General features: G+C 41.5%; 1 protein-coding gene across 2 annotated transcripts in view; it reads left to right on the plus strand.

Annotated features, from left to right (window-relative positions):
• Nucleotides 1-10,759, plus strand: part of gpr37b (G protein-coupled receptor 37b) — a 29,230-nt gene extending 18,471 nt beyond the window's left edge. The window contains exons 2-3 of one of the 2 annotated variants that reach the window (XM_017684882.2): nucleotides 1,853-2,724; nucleotides 6,487-10,759. In XM_017684882.2, coding sequence (XP_017540371.2) covers nucleotides 1,853-2,689 — 837 coding nt within the window. In that variant the 3' untranslated portion in view covers nucleotides 2,690-2,724; nucleotides 6,487-10,759. Of the gene's footprint in view, nucleotides 1-1,852; nucleotides 3,385-6,486 lie in introns of those variants that run through there. The other variant, XM_017684881.2, reaches the window with a different exon arrangement.
• The last annotated feature ends 3,557 nt before the right edge of the window (nucleotides 10,760-14,316 follow it).

Consider the following 14,316-nt stretch of genomic DNA (forward strand, 5'->3'; position numbering starts at 1 on the left):
CAGCCTACTTACCACAGACCACATCGATTACCACATACCTTTGATGATATAGTTGGTAAATTTATAGTTAACTAATCCAAATTAAACAGGGTCACTTTAGTCAAGTCCAGGTTTACAGTATTTATATAGTCGCAGAGCAGCTTTACAGAACGATCCGTGTCCGAACCCCCGTGAGCATCACCAGTTCGATAGAGGCAAGAGCAAGAGGAAGAAACCTTAAGAGGGACCAAGACTCAAAAGGGGAACCCGCCCTCCTCTGGATATGAACAGAGAACAAGGTGTTAACATCGGTATAAAATACTAAAATACAGAAGAGGAAAAGCAGGTTAAGCAGTGGCTTTGATTAATTAGTTCGAGTCTGCGTGGCAGCAGCATCAACAGGAGGGTCAGTGGTGTGGAGCTGAGGTTTGGCCAGCGTTGTACAACGGGAAATCAGTTTATGGAAGAACAGAGGGATGGGAAAAGAACAAATGGAAGGAAGAACAGCAGTCACGAATGGGTAAACCGGTATTTTTGGAGGCGCCGCTCGGCGAGACAGTTTGAGACAAGGCCATTAACCGCAGAGCTCAGGCTTTTAACCTTGCTTAACTGTGATCTACATTTTAGTAGAAACAACTGCAGATGAAAGGCGTTCCCCTGAAAGTTTGAGTGTGTTTAGCGCTGCTTTAACGTAGCACTCGTGTTATGAAATATTCAGAGTGTTTCTGCCTGTGTATGAGAGCGTTCGGAGCAGGGATCAAGGAGCAGACCCGGGGCTGAACGTCGTTTCAGCTCAGGAGCGCTGTAGTAATATTTCATAACCCAGTGAATATGATTATATGAGCAGACGGCGAGCAGATACTCATCACGCGGTGTGAAAATTGATGTACAACCTTGGGGACCAAAAAAAATCTGCTAATGGAGCACCAATCAAGTTCACACCTAATGAATTAATGCCAGGCCATTACTGCGTCTTAATGGACGTGATGAAGCTTAATGGATGAGGTGCGTTTGTGAGCTTTTCGCCAGCACTTTGGCCGCCTTTACAGATGAAAGAGGTGGGCCGGTGCGGTTTGGCACAGGCCCACTGACGCAAAATACAATGCACGTATTTCCCCTAAGTGTCTCCTCCTCCTTGATGTCGATGTGCCTGATTGCCCTGTAATTACTGAAACGAAGACAAACACTTTGCCGCTCGTGTTTTTAGAGGGTTGTAGCGTCGGCCCACCGGGACCCGCATGCCGAACGGGGCGCCTGTTATGCATCATAACTCCAGTGTCTGAGCAGGAAGCGAGTGTTTACGTGCCTTTAGCTGGGCTGCTGGAGGATGTCTGATTTTAATGGCGAGGCGAGATTAAGCAGGGCCTCGGCTAATTTTGACGTTTCAACATACCGAAGCATAAACAGGCTGCAGACCTTTCATGATCCGCAAACTTGTTGACATCGAAGTGTTTCCAGCTGTTGAACTACAGTTCAGCTGTGGGTCCAGGCGGAGAAAATTGGTGCAGAGCGAATTCAGCACAAATGTAATCAGCCAAGACATCTTCGTATTTGATTCTCAGCATTGCAGTAACACTGACGGGGTGGTGGTGTGCTAGTGTGTGTTGTGCTGGTATGAGTGGATCAGACACAGCAGTGCTGCTGGAGTTTTTAAACACCTCAGTGTCGCTGCTGGACTGAGAATCGTCCACCAACCAACAATGTCCAGCCAACAGCGTCCTGTGGGCAGCGTCCTGTGGGCAGCGTCCTGTGGGTGTTAAGTGTACAGACCAGCCGTCCTATGCTGAGAACCTTCATGAACCTTCCATTTCTACTGTGACTGAATCTGAACTTCATCGTCGTCTTCATCTTCATCTTCTTCTTCTTTCTCCAGGTGGCCTCTCTGGGCGTGACCACCTTCACCCTGTGCGCCCTCTGCATTGACCGCTTTCGCGCTGCCACCAACGTGCAGATGTACTACGAGATGATCGAGAACTGCACGTCCACGGCGGCCAAGCTGGCCGTGATCTGGATCGGGGCGCTGCTCCTGGCGCTGCCCGAGCTCCTGATCCGGCAGCTGGTGGCGGAGAACGGTGGCGGGTCGGAGGAACCGTCTGAGGAGCAGCGCTGCGTGGTGCGCATCTCCTCCACGCTGCCAGACACGCTCTACGTCCTGGGTCTGACCTACGAGGGCGCGCGTCTTTGGTGGTGCTTCGGCTGCTACTTCTGCCTGCCCACGCTCTTCACCATTGGCAGCTCGCTGGCCACGGCGCGTCGCATCCGGCGGGCAGAGAGGGGCTGCGCCCGCGGCAACAAGAAGCAGATCCGCCTGGAGAGCCAGATGAACTGCACGGTGGTGGCGCTGGCCATCGTCTATGGTGCCTGCGTGGTGCCCGAGAACGTGTGCAACATGGCCTCGGCCTACATGGCCGCCGGAGTGCCCCCCGCCACCATGGCCCTGTTGCACCTCATCAGCCAACTGCTGCTCTTCCTCCGGGCCGCCGTCACGCCCGTCCTGCTGCTCTGCCTGTGCCGGCCCTTCGGCCGCGCCTTCTTGGAGTGCTGCTGCTGCTGTTGCGGCGGCGGCGAGTCGTGCGGCCTGGCCGGACGCTCCTCGGCCGCGGCCAGCGACGACAACGAGCATGAGTGCACCACCGAGCTGGAGCTGTCGCCCTTCAGCACCATCCGCAGGGAGATGTCCAACTACACGGCCGCGGGGTCGCACTGCTGAGCGCCGGAGGAAGGAGTACATTGTGCCAACTGCGTGTACCCACGTGTTTTCGTGCTAGGGGTGTCGGTCTCTGACCTCACAACCATTCTGCGATGATGCTTTACACTGAAAAAATGATGTCTTAGCGAGTGAAAACATCTTAAATGTAGTTAATATATCTAATATTTCTCATTGTGAGACTGTTGTAGGAATATTATATGATAATTCCGCCTGTTTCTACACATTTTTACTCATTTTACGTAGTTTGTCTAGCAAAAAAGTGTCTTATTCCCCTGGCAGATCATTTCTTTTTTATTGAAATAATACTTAAAACAAACAAAATGATCTGCTGATGGAAATATCAGATATATTAGGCACGTTTAAGATGTTTTCATTAGCTAAGATTTTTTGCATCAATTCAAAAATGGTATTGTGGTGGGTGAAATCATCCTATAAACCTAAAATACCTGTCTTTTCATGTTGAGATGGTGGTAAGAATGTTGTAAGGCTATTTAACTCATTTTTACTTTCTTTTTAATTCTTGAGAAATTGTCCAGTTGTGTTGGTGGAAAATGTTGCATGTTTTGAACATCATCACTTAAAACAAAAAACATGATCTGCTGATAGAATAAGACAGTTCATCAAGATTAACTGACTTAAAAACAAGTGAAAAACAGATCTGATTGGTTGAAATGAGCTCTTTCAACAAGAGTTGCTTAGCAAAGTGAACCGTGACTGAGTTTCTACACACTAAAAACAGAAGACGGACACATTAGATAACTTCTTTAAGATTTAATAAGATTTAATATTTGACCTGGTCAGATTCTACAGAGGAGAGTAATCGCAGTTCTATATATTCAGAACCTGTCGTTTGTCCTAAACGAGCTTTTCAGAGGAATCAGCCTGAAACCAACAGAATACAATTCAGCAAACAAGCCGGGCGGAAACGCTTTGCGGACTGACTGGAGCAAAAGCACATTTAGCTTCATCTGGAAAGCTGAACCTGATATTCACACAGTTTTATGGGTCATAAAAGGACTGTTTTTTTGGTGGAAGGAATATTAAAGATTATCTGATGGGCCTTGATTTTGCCGAAATTGTTTTATAAAGGCAAGGAAAGTTTATTTATACAGCACTTTTCATGCACTGCTGTCATTCAAAGTGCTTTACAAATGAGAAAATACAGAAATTAAAAACATAATTAAAACTGTAGATTTAAAAGAGAAAATCATTCAATTAAAAATCAAATTAGGATAGTTTTAAAAAAATCGAATGAGAAATAAAAGCAGGAGAACATTGGAGGTCGTGAGTTACGGTGAATAAGATCACGGCTGTAATGATTTACTGCGACCGAATCACAGCCGGGATGTTCCTTGCGATGACACACTCTTGTGTTCTGTACAACCATCTCAAAATGACCTTCAAATATGACGGGATTTAAGAGGCTTTCACCTGCCAGAATATAATTGTTTGCAGTGTGAAATCTGAAGCTTCACCCCAATAAGATTATTTCTGTACAATTCAGATTTGCTCATTAAATGCACTGAAAACTGGGGGTGCAAATCTCAGATTTCATGCCGATTTGATTCGATTACGATGATTTAGGAATCTACTGAGTGCATCATGGAATGGTTCATATTTAACGATGGTTTGATCGTTTGATTATGATTCAGAATAACTTTTTTTAAAAACAATACGTTGAAAACACAAATGTGAACTATTTCTGCAGTAATGCAGTGGCGTCAAGCTCGGTTCCTTCCAGGCTACAGCTCTGCAGACCAGCGTTTTCCCTCCTCTAACACCGGAGTGGGACTTGTTTACAGATTAGAAAGTCCGCCTCTAATTCTAACTATATTTTCTAAGCTACATACAAGATTTCTGAAGTCTTTTCAGATGTCGTTTGAAACAAGCCTGTCGATGCCTAACTAGAGGTAAAACTCTAGGACCAGAAAAAGGTTCTTCTGTTCGATTCTCTTTTCAGAAAGGTTCTATATACAAACCAATTTCAAAAAAGGTTGGGATGCTGTGCAAAATGTAAATAAAAATAGAATGCAATGATATGCAAATCAGGTAAATCCTGTGTGTAATTAAAATACTACAAAGACAACAAATGAAATGTTGAAACTGAGAAATTTCATTGATTTTTGAAAAATATTTGCCCATTTCGAGTTTGATGCCAACAATACGTTCCAAAAAAGTCGGGACGGGTCTGTTCACCGCTGTGTTCCACCACCTCTTCTTTAACAGCTCTGTCAGCGTTTGGGAACTGAGGAGACGCTGCTGCAGCTCTGACAGTGAAATGTCTTCTGTTCTTGTTTGATGCAGGATTTCAGCTGATCGTCAGTTCGACATCAGATCAGCTGATCATCAGATCATCACATCTGCTTCATCGTATTTTTTGTTCATAATGTACCAGGTCAGTTTAGCACCTGGACTCTTTTATTATGGAGCCATGCTGCTGTAATACAAACAAAATGTGATTCGTCATTCCCTGAAAAAGACTGGTCTTCAGCCCAGAGGACACAGTGTCCATGATTTCCCAAAAGAATTTCAAATGTTGATCCGTCGGACCACCGGACACTTTTCCACTTCCCCTCAGTCCATTTTAAATGAGCTCCGGCCCAGAGAAGGTGGCAGCGTTTCTGGATCCTGTTTATATTTGGGTTCTTCTTTGTGTTTTAGAGTTTAACAGCGTTTGTGGATGCAGTGATGAACTGTGTTCACAGACAGTGGTTTTCAGAAGTGTTTCTGAGCCCATGCAGTGATTTCCACTACAGAATCATGTCTGTTTTTAATGCAGTGCTGCCTGAGGGCCCAAAGATCACGGCCAGCAGATACTGGTGTTCAGCCTCGTCCCTCACAGACAGAGATTTCTCCAGATTCTCTGAGTCTTTAATGATGTTCTGCACCGTAGACGATGGAAAGCAGAAGCTCTTTGCTGGTTTATGTTGAGGAACGTTCTTCTTGAGTTGTTGCTCTATTTGATGGTCCAGTCTTTCACAGAGTGGTGACCCTCCTCCTCTTTACTTCTGAAAGACTCCGCCTCTCTGAGACGGTCTTTATACCCAGTCATGTTACTCACCTGCTGTCAATCAACCACCAGGTGTTTTATTAGCATCACACAACTTTACCAGCCTTTTGTTCCCCCGTCCCAACTGTTTAGAAACGTGTTGTTGGCATCAAATTCAAATTTCTCAGTTTCAACATTTGACTGGTTGTCTTCGTTCTGTTTTCAGTGAAATACAGGGATTTGCACATCATTGCATTTTTTTTATTGACATTTTGCACAGCATCCCAACTTTGTTGGAAATGATGTAGATCCCTCTACTGTACATTCTCCATCAATCTAAAGAACACTTTCACGATACAGAGAACCCTTAAACATACATTGGAACATTGCTCTAGATTGTAAACACCGCACCGAACAGATTAATCTCTCCTGACTATTAGACTGACCCTTTACTCACTCATGCAATTAGCAATTCCAAACATTATTACAAATAAAATTATTTAAAAATTTGGTTCATTAAGAGTTCTTTAGTTCTCTTTGTAGCCATGAGTTCTAATTAGAACCATTTGCATGCTTTTACATGGTTCTTTGCCAGGTGAAATGAAATGATCTTCAAATTGATGGAGAATGCATTACATGCCTTACAAACAGAACTAAAGAACCCTTTAAGCAATCAAATGGTTCTTCAAGTGTTACTAAGGAACCTTTAAAGAACCATTGTTTAGAAGTGTAGATATTGTTGTTGTCTTTACAGTTAAGTAACAGGTTTATATTAGTAACCGACCCAAAACTGTTTCTGGCCCACCAGGAATTCTCCAGACTCTCCGGATTGCCCACTCCGGCACTGAGTTCAGCTCATGAAGGCCTTGCTAGCTGGTGAGTTCGATCGGGAGTGTTTAATGAGGAGGAACGCTGAACTCTGAGGAGCTGTGTCCTGGAAGGAACTCGGATTGACGCCTCCGCTCGAGTGGTGTATAGACAATAAAAACAATAGATCAACCTGTTTGTTGGATGTTTACATTTGAAAAATAGCCAGAGAATTTCATTTTGGCCCAAAAGGAGGTGCTGATTTTACTGAGTATTATTCTCACAGGCCGTAATCGTTTCTAACAACGTCAAACTGCCAGTTTCAAATCGAATGCCTGACGCATCGATGCCGTTTTACACCCCAAGTTAGTGCAAACGGGCCACACCTCGTACTGTAAGCGGGAACCAATCCTGATCCTGGATATTTACCTTCCTGCAGGGTTTACGGTTCAGCCCCAACCTAATTTCAACTGGTCTATCAGCTGCATTCTGATTGGCTGCCTGCACAGAAGTGTAGTCGCACTTCCGTGCAACATTTCTGTCGTTCGGTCTGGCTGAATGCCAATCAGCAAAACCAAACAGCCGCCTGTGATTGTCAACAAATAAGCCTTTCAGAGCAACGTGTGCAAAAGTTTCGGTCAAATGACGTGGTTTTGAAAAAGATGGTTCTTTAAGGGTACTTATGATTCTTTTAGAACCATGAGATCTTTGTAGAACCATCTGAGACTGAACTGGTTCTTTGCGTGTTGAAATTGTTCTTCAGATTGATGGAGAATGTGTTCTATATAGCACCAAAGAGGGTTCTTGTATTATTATAAGTTTGACATCATAACAACATCAGAACCCTCTTTGGTGCTATGTAGCCATAGACAACACAATCAGTCTGAAGAGCCATTTAACCAGTGGGTTCTAAATAGACCCGTTCCCTTTACTAAAGAACCCTTCAAGAACCATATTCAAAAGTATAGGTAAAAAGCAACAACACGTCCTCTACAGAGAACACATTTAAATGCACAATTACTGTTTATTTGCAAAATTTAAAGCACTGGAAAAAATAAAAACGTGGGCTAAGAACATGTTATGGTTTTGTTTTATTTATTTATTTTATAACTTGTTTAACTCTGTGAATAAATGGAAATTGTGCAGTAAAGTGTCAGGTTTAGGTTTGTTTTCTGTAGAGAATCATTTAAAAATCAACATAATGTGTAGTTTGTCCAGGGTGCAGCAAACTACTGCGTACAGCTGTGTACGTCGGAGAGATTTGGCCTTCGCTGCGCCGAAACAGGCTGTGATTGGTTTGAATGTCGGGCCTCATCCTGACAAGGTGGGCGGTTCTTGTCCAAATTAGGTGACGTGTAATGCTGCATTCACACGTTTACATTGAAAGAAATTCTGATGCACGACTGACGGCGGCATGAGACCATGCAAGCGTTGGTGTGTTCACAGCATTACTGGTGTAAATGGCTGGATAAAGACAGGGGGCGCTCTAAACCCTTTTACTTTAATGTGTAATGCTGGGCTCGTCTGGAATTCAACAATGAGATGTTTGGCATCTGTGGCCCCCAGAAAAGCCTGATTTGTTTCACTGCTGTCGACGGCAGAAGTTGAGCTCTCGACGTCATACACTACTTACAGCTGGCGCTGGCAGAAGTTTCTATTGAAAATAATGGAATATACGGTTTGCCGTCGTCCATCTACCAGCAACATGTGAATGCAGCATAAATCACAGCTGGCGTCTGAGGCCTTTTTCTCTGTGTTTTGGCCTTTTGTCCACACAAACTGCATTTTAGTCACTGAAAACAAACTCCTTCCAGGATGAAGATGTTCAGAAACTCTGTTTTCAGTGTCGTGGTGTCGAAAATCGCGTTTTTGGCTTGTTATGTCAAGTTTGTCGTCAGAGTGTGTGCTTTCTTTTTTTACATGAAGCGATTTTGTGGAGCCAAAACACTGGTTTAACTGGTTTAATACCATTCCTAACAGGACTTGTTACCTGTTTACACATAAACATACACTGTAAAAATACGCAGCTTTTAAACTTGAAAAAGTAAGTAAGCAGGTTAAGTTGAAATTTTGAGTTCAAAGAACTTGTAATATCAAGATAACGTAAGAATAATGTGCTTTTTTTTTTTATTCTAATTAAGAACAATAGTTGTGCTCCATAAACAGTCAGAATTAAATGGAATAGTTATGTAGTTTTGCCTGCACACGGTTGAAAAGTCAGACAAGTCTAACAAAAACATAGATTTATAGTTATTCCGTTAAATTAAGTCCACAAATACAGACACAAACTGAGCAAACAGTGGTCCTGAAGCAGCTCTCTCACTCAAACTGCCCTCACCTGTGCATATATGAATAGATATATTCAGTATACAGAAATCAAATACATCAAAAACATCAGAAGCCTTTTAAATAATACATTGTTTAAAATAAAAATAATGCATTCATCAAAAACAGTCTTTGTTATAGATGAGATCAAGAGATTAAGATCCTCGTTTATACCATCAGGAAATAAAGTGTTTAAGTATTCTGGTACATTGGGCTCATGAAGTTTTACCAGCATGTAATAGAGGACAAGGACACATGATGAAAGCAACAGCAGAGGTTAGGGAACTGGCCCTGTGACCGGGAGGTTGCTGGTTCGATTCCCTGCGCCCAGCAGTCTGTGACTGAAGTGCCCTTGAGCAAGACGCCTAACCCCCTACTGCTCAGTGGATAGGGCTGCCCACCACTCCGGCAAGTGTGCTCACTGCCCCCTAGTGTGTGTTGCATTGCACAGGTGGGTTAGGTTGCAGAGGTGATTAATAAAGGGTAGCTTGATTATTAGTTAATTGAAATGACTGGATCTACAAGTTATGAATTGTCTAATATGTGTTTTCAAAGTTTGAGGGGTGTAAAATTAACATTTCACAAACTGGGAACAAGAGCTACGGTTATGACAAGGAAAATTGTCTCGGTCATTGGAGACACAAAAAAGGAGAGGATTTATAAAAAGATCAGAAACTCTGTAAAAAGTATTTCAAACTAATCTGGTTTTATTTTGAAGTTTAAAAGCTGCATCATTCCAGAGCGCAGTTATGCTACAGAGATCACTGCTTTATCCAGCACACTCACGACATGAACCCCGGCGCGTCTTTGGACATCTAGCTGGTCCAAGAACTTTGAAAATGAAGTGTTTGTTGCAGAAGAATCGCGAGACAGTTCCCGCCTGTGAAGGATGCCTCTGCTGTCGTGGAGTCGAGCTGCTTACGGCATGTTTTTGTGTCTTTATGTGGACGGAGATGTTTTTAAAAGCAGTGCTTGTGTGGACAAATACCCGCGAACAAAAAATACCTTATCAAGTCAAAACATCTTAAATTACATTTCTCATTACGGTACTGTTGTAAGAATATTATGATTTATTTAACATATTTTTAGACATTTCTTACTTGTTTTAAGTAATTGTGTCTTATGAAAATGTGATTTTGCTTGTTTGAAATGAGCAAAATTATCTTTGTTATTTCTCAAAACAGGAAATGATCTGCCTCTTTCACGACATACAATTACTGAAATCAGATAAAAATGTCTAGAAGTCAGTTACATAATCTTACAGCAGTCTCATAATGAGAAATATTAGATATATTAACGACATTTGAGATCATTTCACTTGCTAAGATGTCAGTTCTTGCAGTGTGAGGTTGGGTTTGGATGCGAAACCTGCAGGAAGGCCGATGTCCAGCGGAAGGCTTGATTGCCGGTCGTACTGTAAAAGCTTGCGCTTTTTAATCTCACTTCTGTAAATATTCTGACCTCACGGCTCGGCGTGTGCTGCTCCGCGGATGTACAGGAACGCACACCATCATGTTTTTGTATCACCGTCTTTAATATCTCGTGTGTCGGAGATTAGCGACTGTGTTTGATTTTGCATACAGATGTTTCTGCACTGCCACTCCAGCTTCTCCTCTTCTTCACGCTCTCCTCATACCCGCTGTCCCTCCGAGCGTCTCGCCGCATCTTATGCTCCAGTAACGTTTCTCTGATCTTCTGTATGACTGTGTGTTGCCGTGTCGTGACCTTTCCGGTGAAGGTGGTTCTTGTAAATCAGTCTGTGAAGCAGCAGTGTTGGGGACTCACCTGGGGTCAGTCTGTATGTGTCTGATAGCAGAACTGTTGATGCCCACACAGTGATTAGTGTAGTTAATGTTTTCTAAACCCCATTTTTATATAACCGAAAACAAAAAGTCTTTAATAAACAGAAGAGTTTGCTTGGAGAGCAAACCCACAGATTAAAATGCAAATGTGGTCTGTCGTGTTTTTTGTCCACTCAGTCAAGGCTGAACATTCTGCTGCACTGCAAAGAATTATAGCTGAAAATATTTAACTGACTTCACTCATTTTATCCACTCGAAGTGTCTCATTCCTTCAGCAGAGCATTTTACTTGTGTTGAGTATTATTTCTTAAAATAATCTCCTTAGCTGCAGAACCTGAAGAATCTAATCTTTTTAGCTACAGAACCTGAAGAACCTAATCTTTTTAGCTAAAGAACCTGGAGAACCTAACCGTTTTAGCTACGGAAACTACTGAACCTAATCTTTTTAGCTACAGAACCTGAAGAACCTAAACTTTTTAGCTACAGAAACTGCAGAACCTAATCTTTTTAGCTACAGAACCTGAAGAATCTAATCTGTTTAGCTACAGAACCTGAAGAACCTAATCTTTTTAGCTACAGAACCTGAAGAACCTAATCATTTTAGCTACGGAAACTACTGAACCTAATCTTTTTAGCTACAGAACCTGAAGAACCTAATCTTTTTAGCTACAGAAACTGCAGAACCTAATCTTTTTAGCTACAGAACCTGAAGAACCTAATCATTTTAGCTACAGAACCTGAAGAACCTAATCGTTTTAGCTACAGAAACTGCAGAACCTAATCTTTTTAGCTGCGAAACTGCAGAACTTAATCTTTTTAGCTACGGAAACTGCAGAACCTAATCTTTATAGCTGCAGAGAATGCAGAACCTAATCTTTTTAGCTGCAGAAACCGCAGAGTCTAATCTTTTTAGCTACGGAAACTGCAGAACCTAATCTTTTTAGCTACAGAAACTGCAGAACCTAATCTTTTTAGCTGCAGAAACTGCAGAACCTAATCTTTTTATCTACAGAAACTGCAGAACCTAATCTTTTTATCTACAGAAACTGCAGAACCTAATCTTTTTAGCTGCTGAAACTGCAGAAACTAATCTTTTTAGCTACAACTGCAGAACCTAATCTTTTTAGCTACAGAAACTGCAGAACGTAATCTTTTTAGCTACAGAAACTGCAGAAGCTAATCTTTTTAGCTGCAGAGAATGCAGAACCTAATCTTTTTAGCTGCAGAAACCGCAGTCTAATCTTTTTAGCTACAGAAACTGCAGAACCTAATCTTTTTAGCTACAGAAACTGCAGAACCTAATCTTTTTAGCTGCAGAAACTGCAGAACCTAATCTTTTTATCTACAGAAACTGCAGAACCTAATCTTTTTATCTACAGAAACTGCAGAACCTAATCTTTTTAGCTGCAGAAACTGCAAAACCTAATCTTTTTAGCTACAGAAACTGCAGAACCTAATCTTTTTAGCTGCAGAAACTGCAGAACCTAATATTTTTATCTACAGAAACTGCAGAAGCTAATCTTTTTATCTACAGAAACTGCAGAACCTAATCTTTTTAGCTGCAGAAACTGCAGAACCTAATCTTTTTAGCTACAGAAACTGCAGAACCTAATCTTTTTAGCTGGAGAAACTGCAGAACCTAATCTTTTTAGCTACAGAAACTGCAGAACCTAATCTTTTTAGCTGCTGAAACTGCAGAACCTAATCTTTTTAGCTACAACTGCAGAACCTAATCTTTTTAGCTACAGAAACTGCAGAACCTAATCTTTTTAGCTACAGAAACTGCAGAACGTAATCTTTTTAGCTACTTAAACTGCAGAAGCTAATCTTTTTAGCTGCAGAAACTGCAGAACCTCATCTTTTTAGCTACAACAACTGCAGAACCTAATCTTTTTAGCTACAGAAACTGCAGAACCTAATCTTTTTAGCTGCAGAAACTGCAGAACCTAATCTTTTTAGCTACAGAAACTGCAGAACCTAATCTTTTTAGCTGCAGAAACTGCAGAACCTAATCTTTTTAGCTACAGAAACTGCAGAACCTAATCTTTTTAGCTACAACTGCAGAACCTAATCTTTTTAGCTACAGAAGCTGCAGAACCTAATCTTTTTAGCTGCAGAAACTGCAGAACCTAATCTTTTTAGCTACAGAAACTGCAGAACCTAATCTTTTTAGCTACAGAAACTGCAGAACCTAACCTTTTTAGCTGCAGAAACTGCATAATCTAATCTTTTTAGCTACAGAAGCTGCAGAACTTAATCTTTTTAGCTGCAGAAACTGCAGAACCTAATCTTTTTAGCTGCAGAAACTGCAGAACCTAATCTTTTTAGCTACAGAAGCTGCAGAACCTAATCTTTTTAGCTGCAGAAACTGCAGAACCTAATCTTTTTAGCTGCAGAGAATGCAGAACCTAATCTTTTTAGCTGCAGAAACCGCAGAGTCTAATCTTTTTAGCTACGGAAACTGCAGAACCTAATCTTTTTAGCTACAGAAACTGCAGAACCTAATCTTTTTAGCTGCAACAATTGCAGAACCTAATCTTTTTATCTACTGAAACTGCAGATCCTAATCTTTTTATCTACAGAAACTGCAGAACCTAATCTTTTTAGCTACAACTGCAGAACCTAATCTTTTTAGCTGCAGAAACTGCAGAACCTAATCTTTTTAGCTACAGAAACTGCAGAACGTAATCTTTTTAGCTACAGAAACTGCAGAAGCTAATCTTTTTAGCTGCAGAGAATGCAGAACCTAATATTTTTAGCTGCAGAAACCACAGAGTCTAATCTTTTTAGCTACAGAAACTGCAGAACCTAATCTTTTTAGCTACAGAAACTGCAGAACCTAATCTTTTTAGCTACAGAAACTGCAGAGTCTAATCTTTTTAGCTGCAGAAACTGCAGAACCTAATCTTTTTATCTACAGAAACTGCAGAACCTAATCTTTTTATCTACAGAAACTGCAGAACCTAATCTTTTTAGCTGCATAAACTGCAGAACCTAATCTTTTTAGCTACAGAAACTGCAGAACCTAATCTTTTTAGCTGGAGAAACTGCAGAACCTAATCTTTTTCGCTGCTGAAACTGCAGAACCTAATCTTTTTAGCTGCTGAAACTGCAGAACCTAATCTTTTTAGCTGCAGAAACTGCAGAACCTAATCTTTTTAGCTACAGAAACTGCAGAACCTAATCTTTTTAGCTGGAGAAACTGCAGAACCTAATCTTTTTAGCTACAGAAACTGCAGAACCTAATCTTTTTAGCTGCTGAAACTGCAGAACCTAATCTTTTTAGCTACAACTGCAGAACCTAATCTTTTTAGCTGCAGAAACTGCAGAACCTAATCTTTTTAGCTACAGAAACTGCAGAACGTAATCTTTTTAGCTACATAAACTGCAGAAGCTAAACTTTTTAGCTGCAGAAACTGCAGAACCTCATCTTTTTAGCTGCAGAAACCGTAGAGCCTAATCTTTTTAGCTACAACAACTGCAGAACCTAATCTTTTTAGCTACAGAAACTGCAGAACCTAATCTTTTTAGCTGCAGAAACTGCAGAACCTAATCTTTTTAGCTACAGAAACTGCAGAACCTAATCTTTTTAGCTGCAGAAACTGCAGAACCTAATCTTTTTAGCTACAAAAACTGCAGAACCTAATCTTTTTAGCTACAGAAACTGCAGAACCTAACCTTTTTAGCTGCAGAAACTGCATAAT

This window comes from Pygocentrus nattereri, chromosome 1 (assembly GCF_015220715.1).
Source record: "Pygocentrus nattereri isolate fPygNat1 chromosome 1, fPygNat1.pri, whole genome shotgun sequence".
Taxonomy (NCBI): Eukaryota; Metazoa; Chordata; class Actinopteri; order Characiformes; family Serrasalmidae; genus Pygocentrus; species Pygocentrus nattereri.